The 21,039-nt window shown below is 37.5% G+C and overlaps 2 protein-coding genes and 1 long non-coding RNA gene across 3 annotated transcripts in view; 1 reads left to right on the top strand and 2 right to left on the bottom strand.

Moving 5' to 3' along the window:
* Window positions 1-7,477, top strand: part of LOC114352233 (uncharacterized) — a 40,239-nt gene extending 32,762 nt beyond the window's left edge. The window contains exons 3-4 of the mRNA XM_028303755.1: window positions 6,570-6,725; window positions 7,448-7,477. Coding sequence (XP_028159556.1) covers window positions 6,570-6,725; window positions 7,448-7,477 — 186 coding nt within the window. The remainder of the gene's footprint in view (window positions 1-6,569; window positions 6,726-7,447) is intronic.
* A 5,262-nt stretch (window positions 7,478-12,739) lies between these two features.
* Window positions 12,740-13,300, bottom strand: LOC114352234 (uncharacterized). The gene has a single exon (XM_028303756.1). The coding sequence runs from the start codon at window positions 13,298-13,300 to the stop codon at window positions 12,740-12,742; it is 561 nt and encodes a 186-aa protein (XP_028159557.1).
* A 4,772-nt stretch (window positions 13,301-18,072) lies between these two features.
* On the bottom strand, window positions 18,073-18,626 carry LOC114352235 (uncharacterized). Its single transcript, XR_003655843.1, has 2 exons — window positions 18,307-18,626; window positions 18,073-18,185 (listed from the first exon to the last, which is right to left on the bottom strand). It is a non-coding gene; the product is annotated as an uncharacterized LOC114352235 (long non-coding RNA).
* Window positions 18,627-21,039: the final 2,413 nt, after the last annotated feature.

Here is a 21,039-nt window from a genome sequence, read left to right on the forward strand (position 1 = left end):
AATAATTATACTTTTAAATATATTTTCGTTCTTCCTTTACTGGTTGGGTTTTTATTGGCGGTCAAGCTGTATATCCTTTTTTTTTTTTTTTTTTTTTTTTTCGACTGGAAAATGCATAAAACTGCATACTCACCGGCCCGGGGGAGCCGATGAGTTATGTGGGACTCTCCTCGCCTGAAGGGCAAGGCCTACCCACTAAAAACCAGTCGGGTCCCTCTGGTCGCGCTTAGTGGGGCAGCGTACGAGTCGGTGAATCGTTCGCATGCCTGCCCCCACGCATCGGCCGCAGCCTCGCTCTACAGACCCCTTCAAGGGGTCATCTCTCCAAAGCACGCGGGGACTCCGCGCGCACTTCGGGCCTCAGTGTTAGGAAGCGGACGCCCCCGCGTCCAGCTCCATGAGGCTAGCCGTTCGGCCGGGCCCAGAAAGCACCGGTTTCGACTTCTGCTGCGGCTGAGGGCAATCTTTTGTCCCCAGCGTGTGGTCCGCTGCCTTTCCTACCGCTGAGCAAAGTAGACAGCGGGGTTCATTGGCGGGACACTCCTTCCTCTGGTGCCCAGGCTGACCGCATCGGAAGCAGAGTGCACTGCGGTCGCTGACGTTGGCAGCGCATTTGTGAGCAACATGCCCATCGCCCCAACAAGACACACACCTCAAAGGTCTCGGTTTTAGCAACGTAATTTGCACCGAGGCCCATCCTACAAGTAGCCGACGTAGACTTGCCAGCTGTTTCGCCGTTTTCGACGGCACCCGCGCGATGACACTGCGGGTGTCCCGGGTTCCGCTTATTTTACCCACTTTAATCTGTTCTAGTGGGCACCCAGTTTTGATGGAAATAGCCGTAGCGAGTTCCGACTGTTCGATAGATNGTTGATTTCCTACGTGTGGTTTTCAAGATTTTGACGTGTATAGAAAAATACAAAATTTGACCAAAATCAGCGTTTATAATATTTTTGAATGCTTAAAAATTTTATTTTCCACGACTTTTGTGAATGAGGTGTAATGGAACTATCACGTTACATCCTCCAGCAGTAATCAGCCATCATATACCGATCCCATCTGCCTTGGTACCTCTCTTCCAATGGTTTTTAGGTCTTGATAGCATCGCTCTCCCTATTCTTAGCTATAACATGCTATAGTGACCCAAGATTCTCTGGGAATTGGTCAAGATGACTCTGGAGGTAGTGCTCTTTGATGAAAATTATGACATCCTGAGTTTTTAAGGCATGTCTCACAATTTCAGAGTAGTTACTGGGCTAGTGATTTCCGAAAAAAAATTTTGTAATTTTAATTAACAAAATCTATGCAAATCGTTCCAAATAGTCCATGGAACTTAAGAAAATCAGTATCTTGATTTTTATAGACCATTAAAAATTACTTTATAAATTAATAATAAAAAAAAATTATGCTTAAACTAGGATTTTTTTTTGTTCTTTCATTACTTTCCCCACTCTGAACTTCATGTTACGGCTTCTTTGACCATTGTAACATGGCCTTAAGTGTTCACAGCAGATTATACAAACAATTTTGGGTATCCACGACTTAAATACAACCACAATTTCCGACTTAAAGTAAGAAAAATAAGCACTTTTAATAAAATGTTGCCTGAATTTTTGAACTTTTTAACTGTGTACACACCACAAATGTAACAAAAATACATTTTGATTATTGAGACAACTTCTTGGCAATGTAGACATGATATTAAAATAAATGCATTTATAAAAATGTACCGATAACACTACAAACTGTGCAACCAAAGTACCGATTAAAGCTAAATTTTAAAACTGAGGGTAGATCCAAAACTACATGAAAAAAAAATAAAAATATTTTTATTATTACTAATACACACCTAATAATAAACTATCAACAGAATCTCGGCACCATTTTCATTTTGATTTTTTGTTGACCAGTGTAATCTTACACATATTTAGACTACAGAGCGTCAATATTAATTTATGTCATGAAAAAAGTGATGGACTTAAAAACCATTTTAAAACTTGCGACGTTACGGGCACATCTATTGTTGGTTAATGTATTGTACCTACTGCTTACACTTAGAAAGCATAGATTGAAATTCAATCATTTTCACAAAGTACTTATCAAGAATATTTGAGAAATAATGTCCCGTTTTCTTAAAATGACGAAATAACGTCCTTAGAAGAATAAGTTTATGGGTATGGGTATTCAATGTCATCGGCTGTCCAAAAACAAGGTTAACGTAGGTATTATAAACTAAAAAAAGTGATACCAGGGATGCCATCTAGTTTCATTTTTAGGAACAACGTCACGCGTCGGTACTTATTGGCAAGAGTAATGCAGAGACGAGTTCTAGTTCTGATATTTTCAGATAGAGGAACTTTAACATGAACTTAATATTAGGTTATTTATGATTATAATCTGAAATATGATGACCTTGACATATTTAACATGAGTAAGGCGGCATTTAAAAGGAGTCAATATTTCGCTGAATGTATATCTCGGCCGGCGGAATGTGGGGTTTGGACTCCTCTCCTATCTATCTATAAATTTTAATATAATCTTGTTTTTAATTTTAATCAAATAAATCTATTTTGTATCTAGTTCTAGACTTACCTAGCATGAATTTGTAGCAGTTATGAAATTTAGTAGTTGGCTAAGTATCTCTGAATGTCTTTTTCAAGTATGTAAATTGTAGATTGCTGTTGAGTTTCTCAATAAATAAATAGCAGAAGAAAATCTGTCAAAACCATCAAAAAGTCTATTTCAAATCAAGAACTTTCTTCATCAAACTGAGTTTTGTAAGTGAAGCCGCAAGCAGAAGCTAGTCAATAATAATCGCCGATTATGGCTCCAGTTGTTCAATAAAGTGGTTGAAAATTGAAGCTTCTGATTTCGCTTTGTGAGCTAACCTTGGGGCTTTAATCCATAATCATCTTGAAATACCGCGCGAAATACGGACATAAAATATTATTTTAATAAGCCTTTTCGCTTTCAACGGCTTATCTGGCTGAAAATCATGACGATGATTTTTTTGCTTGATCCATAATAAGCCTGTAAAAAGATACAGTTACTTCAAGTGTATTAGGGTTAACTAATATTGCCCCTACAATGCTCATTTCGCTGTCAGGTAGCCACCAATTTGATTAAACTGTTTGAAGGTTATACAGGGTGGAAACGTTAAGTGATCTCACTCGATTATTTCTAAACTATACAAGATATTGAAAAACTGATTACTGACTCTGAAAGTGCTTCACAAGGTCTTTCAAAAGATACCAATAATAGGATACAGAATAAACTGGATCTATCCGCAAATTCAATGTTTCCAGCTTCCATACATTTAGTAAAACCACATAATATTAAAAACTACACAAGATATTCAAAAACTGGTTACTGATCCTGAAAGTGTTTCACGAGCTCTATCCAACGATACCAATAAAAGGTTACAAAATAAACTAGATCCATCCGAAAATTCAATGTTTCCAGCTTCCATACATTTAGTAAAACCACATAATATTAAAAACTACACAAGATATTCAAAAACTGGTTACTGATCCTGAAAGTGTTTCACGAGCTCTATCCAACGATACCAATAAAAGGTTACAAAATAAACTAGATCCATCCGAAAATTCAATGTTTCCAGCTTCCATACATTTAGTACAGCCACTCATGGGACTCATGTCTTGATAATATTATTGCAACTAAATCCTAAAACCAATGTTTTCCAAGAATAATTTTAAATAAGAATGCATTTTACGAGTTCATTTTAAGGGTTTATTACTTAATAAAAAATAATAATACTTCTAATATTGTTTGGCTGGCATAAATTTAGTATGAAGGCTGAAAACATTTAATTTTCGAATAGATCTAGTTAATTTTGTAACCTTTTATTGGTACCGTTGGATAGAGCTCGTGAAGCACATTCAGGATCAGTAACCAGTTTTTCAATTTCTTGTATAGTTTAGAAATAATCAAATGAGATCACTTATCGTTACCACCCTGTATACTTACATAGCCCAGAATCGATGACCCCATCACATGACATTCCGATAATGATGGCCAATTACGAATAAACACAAAAACCTACCACGATGAAATCGCAAGCTTTACAGTTCGTTGGCATGCTATTAAGAATTTATTATTCCATAAGTAGTCCCTAAGAGCCTTTGTTATTAAATCATTATTATTAGGTTGTCTTCTTCAATTCGATTTAGTCCCCAAAACGTCGTGAAACACGGTAAGAGAATTACGTTGATGACGTCAGAGCTTTGTATATGTTATATTCAAGTATAAGTATATGCACGAAAGGGTTCTTAGTACCTACAAGATGCTACGGTGAATGGTAATAGTACCCATTTTAGTGAATTTAGCATAAAGCCAAAATTAATGAAGATGACAAGAAGTCTAGACAACCTAAACCTTTAAAAATCAGAAAAGCATTTATTTTTCCAGTATATCCTATTAATATCTGTTAACATAATTTTGTTTTCGTTACCAATTCGATGTAGGTTACGTAAACAAGGTTGTAAAGAAACAGCATTGCCTTAGAAGCACTTACGAGTCGTGTCATGCGTGGCGGCTTTCATAAAAATAACGTACACCAAACCGTTTCCAATAATGCGAGAGTAATTCTTTTAACTGTCTCCGCTGACACGCGTCATGGTTCAAGATAAATGGACTTCAATGCAGTAGAGTCTGTCTCTTGAGCTCTTCTTATAGACTTAAACAACCTTGGCCCAGATAGTTAATCTTCTTTTCGTGTCGACAACAAACCTACACAGTGTCAGCCCAAAATTTCGCCACAAGAGTAGCGTTGTCAGCAGCACTCATCAAATCCTCCCGAGTGCAGTTGCTTGGGCACTCAGGGCACGACATCAGGTTCTTCATCGACTGATAGTTAATAATCCAATGCGACAGCAAACAGGCCACAGGCCCAGAAAGCTGCATTGAGCCATACGTGCTTGTAAATCACTGAATGATTTGTGTGATGATAAGCATGTCAGTTCATCTTGAAACCAAGTAAAAACGACATGACAAGAATACTACCAATGTAGAGTATTAATTCGAGTTGCTGGCTTTTTTCTTCGTAAATATTTTAACGTTCAACGGTGTAAAATGTGTGGTATGGACAAAGCTACTACTTCTGTTTCTCTAGTAAAATGATAATAAAAACGTAACGATGCTAAAAGTTATCGCTCGTCTAGCTCGCAAAATGTACACGTGTGGCTGTAATTGTATGATGTTACTGAGTGCAGGTCACGCGAATTCTAAAATGCAGGCAACGCATCTACAAGGCAATGAAGTGGAACGAAAGAAATTAGGTTTAAATGCCGAGGATATACTCGTACAACATATGATACAACGGTCGGTTTACTACACGTACGCTGAGACACATATTATTTTGTTGTAACGTAGCATAGTGTAGCATGCAATGTGTCAATTCACAAGGTTATTGCCCTAATAGAAAATATAGGAACCACTCAGCCAAGACATTGAGATGATATGATATGCTATGGCAGGCATCCTGTAAGTATCTCATCTACATTTACATTTGAATCTCATTTCACAAAAAATCCTTTTTCTCTACATCTATGTTACCTTTTTTCTCGGTTAAACACGTGTAAGATTTAAAATGCATTCATAATGTTTTGCATCAAAGTTAATTACTGTTGCCATTAATCATAATAACCCTTTTAAAGATTCAAATTCAACTTTGCGCTCGAAGGTCGAGGGGAAACTAATTTACTCCTGAAGCCAAATAAGGACTAATCAAGTCACATGTACAAGCATGTGCTTGGCTCCTTTTTTGTACCGGAACGTTCTACTGGTAGTACTACTAAGAATTTCCTGTGACCTTGTTTACGTGCACTAAAATTGTTTTAGTTAAAGCTTCTGACGCTCGTGTGGCGGGCGGTCATGGCCTAAAGTAAATAAATTAATAAATAAAAGTAAATTCAGTTGAGAAGTACTAAGGTTCCAAACTTCCCACTAGTCAATCCTTTGAAACTAGAGAGGTGATCAATAATAATAAAAAAATCATGTAAGTTAACTTACTATATGAAACAACTCAGCAGATTCTATAGATATAACGTGTGCACAAAAGTGGCTCCTTTTTAGTTGAATGAAGCTCGACCTTGCTTGTATTACTCGTATATTGCGGTGTAACCAAATATCAGGTGTCCTAAGGGAGAAGAAACTTACTGTTATTTAATCTCTGGATTCGTTTAATAACGTCTAGTGACCTAGTTTTGCTCGTACTACTTGGAGGTCTAGGGTACAAGTTCTTGCTAAAACTCATCTTTAATTGATAGTGAAGAAAACACAATATTTGCTATGGAAAGAAGAAAAAATACAAATGTGGTGCTCTAGATGGCGACACAGTAGCTTCTTGTAAAAGTCAGCTCTCGCATCGGCATAGTACCGATCCTGACGCATGTAAACGAAACGTTGGTCGACTCTGACATAAGCTAAATTACACCAATAATATTGTTGACGATATTGAGTAGACATTTTTTAAATCTTTCTGTACATAGTAAGTACCTAAATAGTATTATTCTGTGCTCTTGCTTTAACCTAGTATATTTTTTTCACAGGAATGGATGTGGACCTTGACGGGTCACAACAGAGAGGTTACAGTGAAGAGGGAACATGTAAGCGAACTCCAGATTATGCTACCGACCCCGCCTCAGAACCAAATCAGTTCTGGAGACGTCTGCTTGCTAGCTGAGAGTCCTTACAGGATTTTGAGGGTAAGTGTCTCTCAATATTCATTTCTAAGGCTGGGAACGTTTTATTTAGCTTTATGTCTGCCTATCGGTCACAGGTTTATTCTCTCTAAGAGTGAACGCGAAGAATGTTCTTTCGCGACTAGGGAAATAATTGGACAACAAGATATATTTGCATTTAATAGTTTGAATAATTATCATGTCATTCAGAGAACTTTCCAAAAAAGGTCTTTTTTATTCTAAACTAAGTACACATAAAGCTGAAACGGACTAAGTACCGTTTATGCTCAGTACTACTGAAGGTCTTACTTTTCTAATTATATGGCTGGGACTGAAAAGTTGAACTATGCCTATCCGGATGAAGATCCGGCAATCAAAGATATTTTTTCTTCTCATGATTTCATCGTCTTAAAAAATTTGCTATTCATAAGTATTTCTCTTCCTGTTGGTAAAACCATGATATTATGCCTGCTTGGACCTTCATAAACAAGTAAATTTCAATTTGAATACATAGTGTTTGGTCGTTTGGTCCTAGCAGAGTAATAAGCCATTCCCATTCTTCCTCTAGTAAATTAACGAGGTTCGTCGTACTCTTGTGGTGGATATTAAAAGACCAAAATGATAATTAAAGTTTAGTAAAATGTAAAATATGAATATTATAAAGATTCTATTTCGAATATGCTTTTACGATAGACAATGCCTATCTGGTCTTCCAGAAGTCTCTTAAAATGTCTTTTATTGCCCAGTTGACGCTGTCGCGGTGGGAGCTCCGCTAGCCCCAACGCGACAACGCCATCTAAGGTCCTGGCGGCTCGTAGCCTCCCTATATTGAGAGTTGAGACCTAGACGAGTCTAAATGTAGAGATCATGCCAGCGCATGCGTGGCGAGATCGCTCGCAGCTTCACCTATGTTAAAATTTAAAAAAATCCACACCTAAAGCAAACATTTAATACATCGTCAGAAGGATAGATTTAAAAACCATCACCGTATTTATCAAAGTCTTTATAAATTGGTCCAGACCCTGGCACTATCCTTTACTTCGCGTTTATTTCGTACCGTTGCTAAGATACTACAAACAAGACAGCAGTCAAAAACAGAATTCTTAAAGAAAAATAAAAAATATCAAAACAAAGAGGTTCGGTTTGCCACATTCTCCCCCCTCGTATGCCAGCCAATACGCAACATGAGGAAAATGTGACAAACCGTTATGAGCTAATAACAACAATCTTCTTGACTGTCTGAATGAAATATCAAAAACAAAGAGGTTCGGTTTGCCACATTCGCCTAGGTAACAACGTGGGATGCGTGTATTCGCAACAGACAACAGCTCATTGAACCAGTCTTGCCATGTTTTAATTACATCCGTAGGTAACTATCCCATTCGTCCCATCCCACATTGCTCCGCCAGAGCGTTTGAAACAGGACACGTCCTTTTACTACAATGGGTGCAAGTAGACCTAAAGGATTGTACACGCGCGTCAAATGTGACAGCGCTTGACGTTTGGTTAGCCCAGCTAACTGTGACCGGAAGTAGTCGTTCATGCCTATCCTAAAACCCAAAACGTCCTCTTAGGTAACCACTATACTCCCAGGGCTCGTATCGGAGTGGTCGGCAAGCCTAAATGTTCTTCAGGAGGAAGAGCCGCATGTAAATCAGATGGAACTAATGATAATGCCTTAGCGTTGTTGGAAACCCAGCCCCTCATTTCGAACCCTGCCGATTTGTACACTGTCACAATGTCAGCGGCAAGGCTAGCGGCTTCAGAAACGTCATCTAAACTACCGATGTAGTCGTCCATGTAGTGATCGTGGAGTACGGCGTCGGCGGCTGATGGATATTGATGAGCTTGTTCTAGGGCATTTCGATTCTTTATATATCCGGCTCGAAGGACCAAAACGTGTTGAGGACAGTGAGGGATCAGAGGTTTGGCCGTGCAAAAAAGTGAAAAATATCCAAGTAAAACTTCGCGTTTATTTCGTACCGTTGCTGAGAAAAAGCAGTCATAAACAGAATTCTTAAAGAAAAATAAAAAATATCAATAACAAAGAGGTTCGGTTTGCCACAAGTGCTATTACAAGCACGTCTGAATTCACCGTTTTAATTATAACACTGTTGTGGTTGTTTCGTGCAGCATCAGCAACGTGCAATAGTCTGGCGTCAGCTTCTTCGTGAGTTGATGATGACATTTGCACTACAGATCCTGGTGTGAAAATAACTTTTTCTTGAAACGTGCAAACGACAGTGTTTCCATTGACTTGAATTTCAATCAGATTTTTTGCCAAAAGTTTAAACAATTGTTCCTTGTTTTTGTCGTGGGCTAAGAACATTAAAAACATACTTAAATGGTGTAGCAGGATAGTTGAAGGATAAACGATACTTATACAAAGTATCCTTTGGCCACAGTTTCGAACTTCAAGCTTTGGCAACTTTTTCCAAGACTATCCTGCTGCGCTATGATTTATTTTTGTATTTTCAATCGATTATTGAAGTTTTAAAAAATATATTTATATCCATTTTAATACTGTGGCATTTGCCCATTCTTGTAAGTTTTATAAACATACATACAATATTGTCATTCACTTGTCTTATTTCCCAAGTAGTTAAAACTAACAAACTACACGCGCGTGAAGTAGAGGGAGAGCCTTACAAATAACGATGCAACTTTACAGTTTTGATTTTCAGATAGCTAATGAGTTGCTCGTTATGTCAGCCATATATATTTATGTCTATAGTGTATAGTTTCGATGCTGTATTAAAAAATATTAGGTTTTTATAGCTTTATACTTTCATTTAAATTTACATATTTTCTGCAGCACAATCTACGCGTTTTACCAGTTTATGAGAGTATTAACATGTGGCAAGCAATCAGAAATTTTTTCGCGAATGTAATTGTATGATCTCGGGCTATAGAAATGAACCGTTAATGCAAATGTTTTCAATTCATCAATTTAACTGTTTTTGGGCATATTGCTGCGACACCGGCCCCGCCTCCTTGTACATCTCCCTTTAGTTTCTGTCTGTTATCTGTGGTTGAACCTATCACATTACAATATTATTCAAAGGATTCACCGGCACTTGTTTCGTGTTAGTAATGCTTACAGCGATTGAGGTAGATACAGAAGGCTCTCTCTTTCACAAGAACGTACCATGAAGTACCTAATGCTACATACAAAAACCGGCCAAGTGCGAGTCGGGCTCGCGCACAAAGGGTTCCGTAGCAGCAACAGTTAAATCAACCTATCTCAAAAACTATAAGAGATACTTTGATCAAACCAAAAATCGTTGAAAGAGTTAATTAGCATGCATCACCTCTATTTTTTTTAGAATTTTATACCCCGTATTTATAAAAATAGAGGGGGGGGGACATACTTTTTACGACTTTGAGAGCTGATATCTCAAAAACCGTTCACTTTAAGAAAAATGTTTTTTAGAAAACTTTATATCATTTTAAAAGACCTTTCCATTGATACCCCACACGGGTATGTACATCGAAAAAAAATTTTCATCCCTCAGTTACATGTATGGGGGGCCCCACCCCCAATTCTTTTTTTTACTATTTAGTGTCATAATTTTGTAGCGGTTCATACAACACATATTCCCATCAAATTTCATCACTGTAGTACTTATAGTTTCCGAGTAAATCGGCTGTGACAGACGGACAGACGGACAGACGGACAGACGGACAGACGGACAGACGGACAGACGGACATGACGAAACTATAAGGGTTCCGTTTTTGCCATTTTGGCTACGGAACCCTAAAAATTGGCCAAATGCGTGTCGTATCACGCGCAGTGTAGGGTTCCCTAGTAGTCCGTGTGAACACAATATTTTCAGAAGCAAGCAATTACTTCATCTAAAGTCACTTTTAATATTTTCGTCTAAGGATTTTTTATTAGGTATGAAATTTTATAATACACGAGTTAAATCGCTATTACTCTTAAAGTAACTAATCTATATTAACCGTCATAGTTTTCCTGGAAAGTTCATAAAAAGCACTATTATTGTGAATTTTTCCAGATTTTTTAAGCCAACAGTTTAGTTTTTAGAGGGGGGGACAAATATTTTGAAAACGGATTCCTAAATCGAAAAATAGTCTTACAAACCCCTAACTCATTTTAAAATACCTATCCAACGATACCCCACACGATGGGGTAAGGGATGAAAAAAATATCATCCCCACTTTAAATGAAGGGGAAATACCCTAAAAACATATTTTTTTAAACTTTTTCTATCTACCGTTTTGTCGGCGTGATTAATATACATACCTCCACAAAATTACAGCTCTCTAGTGCCAATAGTTTCCAGGCAAAACTTCGGACAGACAGACAGACATATCGAAACTATAAGGGTTCCTTGTCAGGCCTACGGAACCCTAAAAAATAACAGTCGTTAGGTACTAAGTGATTTTGTATACTTATGTATCACTGCTTAGGCCTTTAAAAATTTAGTTTGTCACAGATCTTTATAAATTATAGCCTGCATGTTATACTGATTTAAGTTTCATTAAAATCCATTCAGTAGGTTTTGAGTGAAAGAGTATGAAACATCCATCCTTACATAGGTTGTAAGGCCTCAGCCTCGAACTTAGCGGGCAGCGGGGCGGCGGCGGCGCGGGAGCGGCAGGATCTTATGCGTAAAATCAAATAGACCGGTTCTCGAAAACAGCGGCGCGGCAGCGGGGCGGCAGCGGGCAACGAGCGGGCAGCGGCGAGGGAGCGGGCAACGAGCAGGCAGCGCACTCCTTCTTTTGGAAGCTTCAGCGTTAGGAATAAATTTGAATCGAAATAAAATTGTCGCCGTTGTTCAGACATTTCGTTTGCGAATAAAAACAAATATCTCGACAACGCAACCCCGAACACAACACTTCGCCGCTAAAGCGCCGCGCGAGCTGCCCGCTTGTTTCGAGAACGGGTCTGCGTTGCCCGCCCCGCTCCAGCGCCGCCGCACGGTGGATNGTGCGCCGCCGCTCCCGCCCCGCTGCCCGCTAAGTTCGACGCTGAGGCCTTAGGATGGGTGTTTTACTTTTGACACGGTAAAAGTGAACTTTCTTTGTCCGTCTATTTTATGACCACGATTAAATGGATCAAACAGCTCTCTAGATAGCGATAAAGGCATTAAACACTTATCTGCGATTGGGTTATCTTTGGCCATGATAAATCTTAATGCTATAATTAAGTTGCAATATGGTCGAAGCTTTTTTAATCTGCAAAGTAGCTTGTTGAGCTTTCTAATCTAATGAATGCATGAAATTGCACAATGATTTCTATAGTTTCGTTAGGCAAAATTAACATGTCCATCATCGTTGAGCCGCCCGTATATTATCATTTCGAAATCTTGTATGTTATTTATTATACCAAAGGCTAAAACCTTTGTAATTTCACAATGATAAAACGGAAAGTAAAAATGATTAATGAAATAAATGATGAGCTCACAAATTTAGTTGAAGAAAACCAATCAATTGCTGTTAAGGCGATTACATGGCCGAACGACCTTGAGCATTAGAGCGAGACAACGCGCCTCTCGCCGCGCGCCCGCGCTTCTGCCCGATACCAAAGTGCGCTCAGAATACAGATGCGAAGCGCTGCCAATTCTAACATAACTGCCTACGGGAATGTTAACTCGATTTTAATTTACGCAGATCGAAAAAAATTGCGATGATTATTTTGTGTTTCAAAACAGAATTTAAAAAAAGAAAATAAATCATTATACAGAATAATAATAATTATCGTCAGCATATTTTCAAACTGAAACAAAATTTAAATAAATGATTATATTTCAATTAGACATCATTATACTTTAATTAGTACACCTATCGCCTTAATACAATTCTTTATATCAATTACTAATAATACAATTTTTTATCCATCATGGACATTCGTCAACAGAAAAAACATTTTTAATAATTTGTTTTAAGAACTGCCAACTAAACTACTTTTATCTTAAAGTTTGTACATCGAGCATCATCTTTGTACTGGGAGAAGGCTTATGCCAAATACGTGTGTGGTACACCGCCACACTCCCCCCCCCAGAGGCCATCAATGCCGGTAATGGTCGGGGAAGCGAACGTGGCGTCCCGATCTAGTTGTATTCTCTTTGGCGGGTTCTGCTTGCTCTGTTACTTTATCCTTTGACTTTCTGTCAGCAATATTCTTGACGGCTTCTGGACTTTTGGACCTTCTGCTGTCTTTATTGGTGGTTGTGGTGGTGTCCTCCAGTAGATAGGCCGGTTTCAGACGGTCTATAGATACTGTCAGTGGCTTTCCTTTCACCAGGATAGTGAAGAACTTGTTAGCTCTCTTTAAGACTGCATGCGGTCCTGTGTCGGAGGGCTGTATAGTGCACCACGCAGAGCGTCTTCTCTTAGAAAAACGTGGCTGGCTGTGGGCAAGTCCTTGAAAACGAATATCTTCTTCGGGCCGTGCCGGGATGCCCGCTACCGGCTGCAGATCTTGAACCACGTTTCTAAGTCTAGCTGAGAAGTGTGTCAAGTCAGAAGTCGTGTCAGTCGTCGGTTCAAAAAATTCCCTGGGTAATCTGAGCGTTTCTCCGTAGACTAGCTCGGCGGACGAGGTTTGCAGGTCTTCCTTGAAGCACATCTTATCCCAAGTAGAACTAGCAGAAGCAGCTCAGTCCAATTTAAGCCGTGACAGAATATGATAGCAGCTTTTAATTGCCTGTGAAATCGCTCGATGAGGCCGTTACATGCCGGGTGGTACGCCGTCGTTCTTCTGTGTTTGAAGCCGGCTATTTTAGATAAATATCCAAACAGTAACGATGTCTTCGGGGCAACCGAAACGAGAGACACGATTGTTTCATTTGAACGGGGATTAATCTTAAAATGAAATGAATGATTTTTTTATTCAGAGTAGATAGTAAATACTCTACTTGATAAAACTACGGCGATTTTAGGTTAGGTATTATCTGGCCCACCGAAAATCTGGACCGCGGACCAGTTAATAACTTTTTAAAATACTAGTCTTCATCTCGTCCGAAGGTAGGTATTTAAGCCTGTCAAAACACTAGAATATAACTCGTCCAATCTATAGTGAGATAGGAAGTATGCTTAGTCAAAGGGTTCATGTCAGTAAAATTGACAATAAAATAGCAATTCAAAGTCATACAACTATAATAGCAATAAAGATATTTTTTTTCATAATAATTATAAATTGCACATCTTTTCTATATAATGGTCAAGGCTAATTTCTTTGCTATCAAGTTACCGTAAATTGTGTTTCATTATGTCTTGTTTCCAGAGCGTTTCTTGGCTTTTTTTACTAATAAATCCCTGTTATTTTAAAAGACCAAAATACACACCGGCAGATTTAGAGGAACGCAAAAAAGGGTAAATTTTTGAAGTAAATGTAGGTAGGTTCTATACATATTTTTTTAATATTACAATAATAATACAATGGTCTTATACTAATTAAAATAAATGCAAATGTAACTTAAACAATATTGCACGGCATATCCTTTGCTGGCACGTAAGATTTTAAGCCAACATCTTTCAAACGTCTTCTTACTGTCCTTTCACTTACATTGACGTTACGGACTTCTTCTAAACGATTTCGGGTCTGAACAGCTGTTTGACGACGATTTTGTAAAGTTTGCATGACTACGTCATCTAAGGCGTTAGTTGCCCAATTTCTGCCCTGCCCAATCCTCCGCACGTACGATCCAGTCTGTCTGTAACGAGCATTGTGCTTAGATCCTCCACGGTCTCAGCCATGACTACGATATCGTCCGCGAAACGAAGAATTTTAGTTATTTAGGTTTAATTGAAATATCTTTAGACCATGTAGATGTGTGTACAATACACGCTACGGCAATTAGTAATTTGGTAAAACGTTTGACCGAATTTACGGTACCTATTTGCTTATCAACAATATTTTTGATGGAGCGAATCGTGTTTATTTTAAGTACCTAAATGAGTGATGCAAAAAGTTTATCTGGCTCATGAAAGTCGCCTTTATCGTAGTAGCTATTTTATTCCATGTAATAAGTTCAGGTCATTATTAGTACACTCATTTCAACACTAACTGTCGATCAACGCCCACGCATTATCAAACCCCCACCAACATTATGACCGAACCGTTATAGATAGTATGCGTAATGGACTAATGTGGTTTGCGATAATCCGAGATAAAAGGCTTTTGTTAGAAAGCCCTTGAGAACTTTCCACAATAACCCGCTATGGTGGGGTAGAAAGATGTGGATTTTCCGCCGTGCGCAGACGCTCCCTTGCATCCCCGTCAACGCATCTCGGTTACGTGAGGTCAGTGACACTATTTTTTGTGTGATTTTTAGTGACGTAATAATGTAATAATTACATTGATTAATGGTATATTGGTAGACTTTTATTGTTACAACAAAATAGTCTCCATTTTGTGGTAAGCATAATTTATTTAACTTATTTCTTCTTCTAATCTAATTTTATTTGGATGGAAGAATCAGTTTTTAAGAATTGCACTGCGAAAATGTATACGTGTTTCTGTTCCCGAATACATGTAACTTAAAAGCCTTAGTAATAAATAGGTACAGTCACGAGCAATTAATACATTGTCACATTTTCTAAAATATCTAAACTTGTACCAATCTAGAATGAAGTTAACGACAATTTGTTCTAAATTAACTTACCATTAAACAATTTCAAAATAAGGTATACGTTTATTTCACATTAATATAAGCAAAACAAATTCATAAATACATTGACACTTCGAAAATCATTTTTAACTATCCATGTCAATTTCTATAATAATTATGTATACAAATGTACACATTGCATGTACTCGTAATAGACATTGTCATGGATACCTACATCAAAATGATATTGGAAGTGTATACTTACCTTTGCCGTTTTTGAAACTTTACAAGTGACGAATACATAGTCACAGACAATTTAATTTTTAGGAATACCTACTTATTTTCCAAATAATACTCTAACAAAACATTAAAACATTTAATAAAATACTTTTATTAATGTGAAAAACATCGAAATAATTTTATCAACATCATCTTAGCCTCGACGCCTCCTTGGCTTGGTGGCTCCTTCCACCCAGCGCTGCCTCTTTCATATCTGCTTTTTGTTTTTTCTCCATTTATTACGACTTTTAACGCTGCCACCATGTGTTAAGAGGCAGTAAATAAATAAAATACCGAATTACTGACTGAGTATGTTTTATTATTCTTACGAGACCTCAGACCAAGGATAATTACAAGACCCATTTACAAGATGGCTTTGATGGTTTTGAACGTTTGTCACCCGCTTTGCAATGAAGGGAAGTCGAACCTTATTTTCGAACTCCTCCTATGTTCTTCTGATTAATTTCGTTGCGGGTCCAATGACAGTTTAACTTTCCCCCGGGACAAACTTGACCTTCATTGGTTGGGTTTTTGTGGCGGTCAAGCTGTAGATCCTGGCTACACAGGAGTTGCAGTGCTGGGAACGAGAGGTGGGAATAGTCCTGTTACAAGATAGCCGCCTTTTTTAATCGACCAAAGACAACATTCCAAACCCAAAGATGATACAAAAGTAATCAAGTTTAATTCACTGTCGCTTCACATCATTATTAATTTTTAAAAAAGAATTATCCGTAACTAAATAAATTAAAATCTTGTGTAGCCACCTTCAGCGTTTATAACATCTTGCAACCTTTCCCGCATTGATGAAACCATGTTATTCCATAGCCATACATCGCTGCCTCTCAAACTATCCCATATCTCGTGGACGAGTCTGGTCAAGGTTTCTTTGGTTCTAGCTTGGTGTCCTACTCTTGAACCATCAGCCCCCACGAATTCTCAATCGGATTGAGATCTGGGCTTTTAGGCGGCCATGGTAACAAATTCACCAAATTTTGGTGGCGATTAAACCAGGTTTGAGTGTATCGCGAATTATGGACCCCTGAATTGACTTGCACAAAAATTATTATAGACGTCAATCCGGGAAAGTATGCCTCCAAACTGGGCACTAAAACTTCGTCTAAAATATCCGTATATTGTTGGCTATTCATTCGACCACTGACCTCGGTTAATTCACCAGGTCCACTGGCTGCCATCCAGCTCCAAACGCCGAAGCTTATCCGGCCACTTCTTCTAGATGGCAGTGTATTTTTTCCAAATATCGAGTGTTATCAAGCCGCCATAAAGAATGGATAATGTTTGTATTATTATTCCATTTTCTTCCCTAATCTTTGAATTTTTGACGAATTTCAATATCTAATTAATCAACAATTAATCTCTATGCTGAATGCCAGCTTCTCAGCGTTCGTCAACTGTACATATCTGCTACGATTGTATTCTTTCACAGGCAAGCTGGCAATGCGGCACGCACCTCGTACAGATCACTTAAGTGGGAACTACCCAGATCTTTTAGCTTTATGGGTCCATATCTTTACACTCAGGTATACAAGATAGATAAAAGTATTATTAAATATGACCAGTGGTGCGATTGTCTAAGGCAATCGTATTCATTTGACAGTTCATAACGTACGTTATGATGTGTCAAACGGCTAATTCTAATTGTGTAAGGAGTTCATAAAACGATAACGATATGATAACGATTTGATCGTAATTTTATACGATGAGTGAATGATGAATATGATTTTGACAGAAAATTCGAATTGTCTAAGTTTCATGAGCCCATTGCTAATGTCAAATGATTGCGGTGACTCGTAACTCATGATAATCGTATAAATTCTCATAGAGGTGTAATTATATCCTCGTCCTCGTATGCAAATTGTTAATTTATTTCTTTGAAAGATAAAGTGTGGTAAGCGGTGAGTGCTTGGTGTTAATGGAAATAAGTTTTAGTGAGACACAAGAGTTCTTTTTCATCAACAACTATAGCACTAAAAGCTGGGTTAGGGTATAGCAAAGGGGGTCCGAGACATAGCCGAATTTTCGAGCGTAATTTGTATGGCGCCGACACTTAAAAAAATTTCGACGGCTTTCGTATGGAGTTTAGACTTAGCCGAATTTTCAAAGGCATTTTGTATGGAGCCGAGACTTGTAAAATTTTCGCATATTTATGTCCGACTCACACTTGACCGTTTTTTGAGGTCGGAATATTATGGGCCTAGGTGCCGGACGGCACCAAGTGTTAAGTTGGATGCAGTCTAGGATGGTACATATCTGGGCTGTAAGTGCCTATTCACTCTCGCCTTGTAAACACCCGGATTATAGTCTTCGGGAAAGACAGCAGCAGGCAACAAATTCCAGTCCCTAGCTGTTCGCATTATAAGAGTCATAATAATGTTATGTTGTGTAAGTATGTTGAACAGTTTATTGGTTAATGTCAATAAAATAGGCCTTACCGTTTTCCAGGCTTGCACCTCTTTAGACGTCCCATCCCCAATCTTGTTTAGTGCCCAGGACGTGTTGCGCCAGAACTCAAGTCAAGGAACCCTCATCACACGACCACGCGCTGTTACTACATTATTTAGCTGGGTCTCCATCTGGCGTGGGCAATTATTCTTGCCTTTGGCACTGAAAATGAAATTGATTATTTGATATAGAAGAAACCAAAGTTACAGGAGTAGTTATTGAAACTTGGGTTGTTTTCATTTTTGATAGAATGCCTTAATTTAGTGTAATAATCTATACTTACTTGTGTTTAAAAACAAATTTAACATAATTCAAAAATTTCGTAAAAGTTTTTCAAGTTTTTTGACACTTGACAGATAACACTTGTCATTCACAGAACATAGATTAAAATACTACTTCTCAAAACACTTATTTATGTATAATTTATTAAATGTGAGATTAAGTTCGCCTTAGGTTAAAATTTTGGCATTAAAGTATAAATAAATAAAAAGAAGTAATCATTTCACGTCGTTTTTCGTAGTCCATTAACGCCACCTATTGTAGAGTAGTATTCAACTTAGCCTGCCTAGCCTTAAAGTATGTATGCCACCTGGGGGCGGGTAGTGGAACTCTTATTTCATTCGTTCTATGCGTTTGGTTATTTGATTTGCAGAGGTAAATTTTTAATTCGAATTCAATGTTTTTAAGAATAAAAGTATGTTATTAAGGTGCAATCATAAAATTTTATTAAAAAAAACTGCATTTGAACATGGATTTCATTTGTTATTTGTTAAAAAATAATGAGTTTTAGCGAATGTTTTTCATTAATAAAACGCAAATCCATGAAACGATTATATACGACCGGTCACTTTTCGGTCTTCATGAAATGGACAAAATTACACAATTCGAATTTAGATATACGATCGATGATCAATTGTATTCATTGTCCATCCATGAACAACTTTACACAATCGCACCTCAGAACAGGTTGCAAAACGATGGTATTTAAATGGCTACAATGCCAAAGTTATAATGATACGGAAACCTTACTCCAAACTCTCATCTAAATGCGGTAAATATGTATATATCCTGCCACTAGCGCTCACACACACACGCACTCACTCACTCACTCACACACACACACACACACACACACAAAAATATTTAATTTCTAACGATAAGAGTCGCATCTCAAACTTATTTGAAAATTATAAATATTCGTGGGTTCAATTCCTGCCTTAGGCAGTTCGATTTTTTTCAAGTTAGTTAAAATTTTCAAAATATATACAAAGTCATGCACGCACTTTATCTCGAAACTTCAATGGGAAGACTGGTCTCCACGACACAGGGAATCCTAGTGTGGAGTCCAGTGAAGATGCTGTTAGTACATACTTACTGTATAAATTGAAATCCGTTTTTGTTCTGAATGTAACAGTAACCAGATCATGTACTGTAATATTTTTGGACTAAATAAATTTCATTTTCATTTTCAATTACTACAAGTGAGATATCATTGAAAAGAAGATAAGCTAGAGATGTTTTTAAGTTCACTGGCAATCCATTATCACCTTTAATTTTTTTTTTAATCGAATTCTACGAGGGTAGGTCAAAAAGTTCGCGGAACGGGGGGTATGGAGGGTGAAAAGGTAACTTTTTTCTACGGCATTAGCAGTCACACTCATCAAAAGCATAAATACGAAGTATTATTAAAATCGGAACATTATTCACTGAAATAAAATTCAATAAGCAAGTCAATCCGGAAAAAAATCACAACACTGAGAAAATTGACTTTCGCGCAGTCAATTTTCTGTGTTGTGATTTTTTTCCGGATTGACTTGCTTATTGTTTAAGTTATTGTATTCATTAAGTTTCTGATTAAGCTAGGAAAACTTCTTCAAACTATTTCGAAAGAGATTTTTTTGTTTATGGGGACTCTTGCCTTGGTAAAACTATGATTTGCAAGTGGCAAAACCTTTATAATCAAGGCCGAGACTCAATTGAAGATGAGTAGAGCCGGGGCGGCCTGACGAAGCAACCACGACAGAAACATCTTCTCAGTTGCTTTCCAAACCATATTATCTCTATGCTTAAAACTGTATGTGTGTATAACCAATTAAGCAAATGCCAGTCGTACATTTTAAATACACTAACCTAAGTTAGGTAATTGCACCGCAGCAATTTTTCAGTGAGTAATTGGACAAATTGCATGTCAACGAACTGGATAGATTATTAACTACATACCATGTAAGCAAGCTTCGTTGCTCTAGATCTTTCCAGCTTCACGTTTAGTAACATACTGTAATCTTTAGCAGACTGCAACCAAATGCCCTTCGAGCTGAAATGTTTTTCCGCCTTGGTTCAACAAACTAAGCACATTAGTACTATAAATAAAACCAACATCGTTAAAACTCGGATGGTGTTATCAACATTTATCACTTGCTTTGTTAACTTCATCAACATCATCCTCTTCATCAATATTATCAGCATAGGTCTCTTCCAATAACTATTGACATGACATTTTACTTACTACACTTCACTTTTCGTACCTATGTGTTTAGTAATCGTTTAATAAAAGAAACTAAGGAATTCACAACTTCTACTTCATTATTTTTGTCTTTGTAGGTATGCTGCTAGGGTTCAAATAAATATTCTTTACATTCGTAAGTGCCAACATACTGAATAAATATTTATCAATTCAATTTCATTTCATTTTCTACCTTATAGACAGGAAATACTTATAATACTTTATAAATTTCATCGAATTTGATAATTTATTTAAAAAAACCAGAATCCCATTTGAAAGTCACTACAAGAACAATTCCTGGTAATACTACATAATACATGAAACAAGTTTATATCTGTGCCCCTCTTCCAGAGTGAATTGCTTTCTAATAATAAAAAGTTGAAACTTACACATTATAATTATTGGAAATGGGGTTTGAGAAAATAACAAAAAGCCGTTTCAGAAAGTAAAAACTGTATTCTTCCAAGGAAGGAGAAAAAAGTAGTGACATTGACATATTGATACATGTGCTTC

The sequence above is a fragment of the Ostrinia furnacalis genome, unplaced genomic scaffold (assembly GCF_004193835.3).
Source record: "Ostrinia furnacalis isolate ACB-3 unplaced genomic scaffold, ASM419383v2 OfSCF1277, whole genome shotgun sequence".
Taxonomy (NCBI): Eukaryota; Metazoa; Arthropoda; class Insecta; order Lepidoptera; family Crambidae; genus Ostrinia; species Ostrinia furnacalis.

Bases quoted from the DNA above. Each gene is read 5' to 3' on its own strand.
- LOC114352234 (XM_028303756.1), bottom strand. From the start codon at position 13,300: ATGTGCTTCAAGGAAGACCTGCAAACCTCGTCCGCCGAGCTAGTCTAC.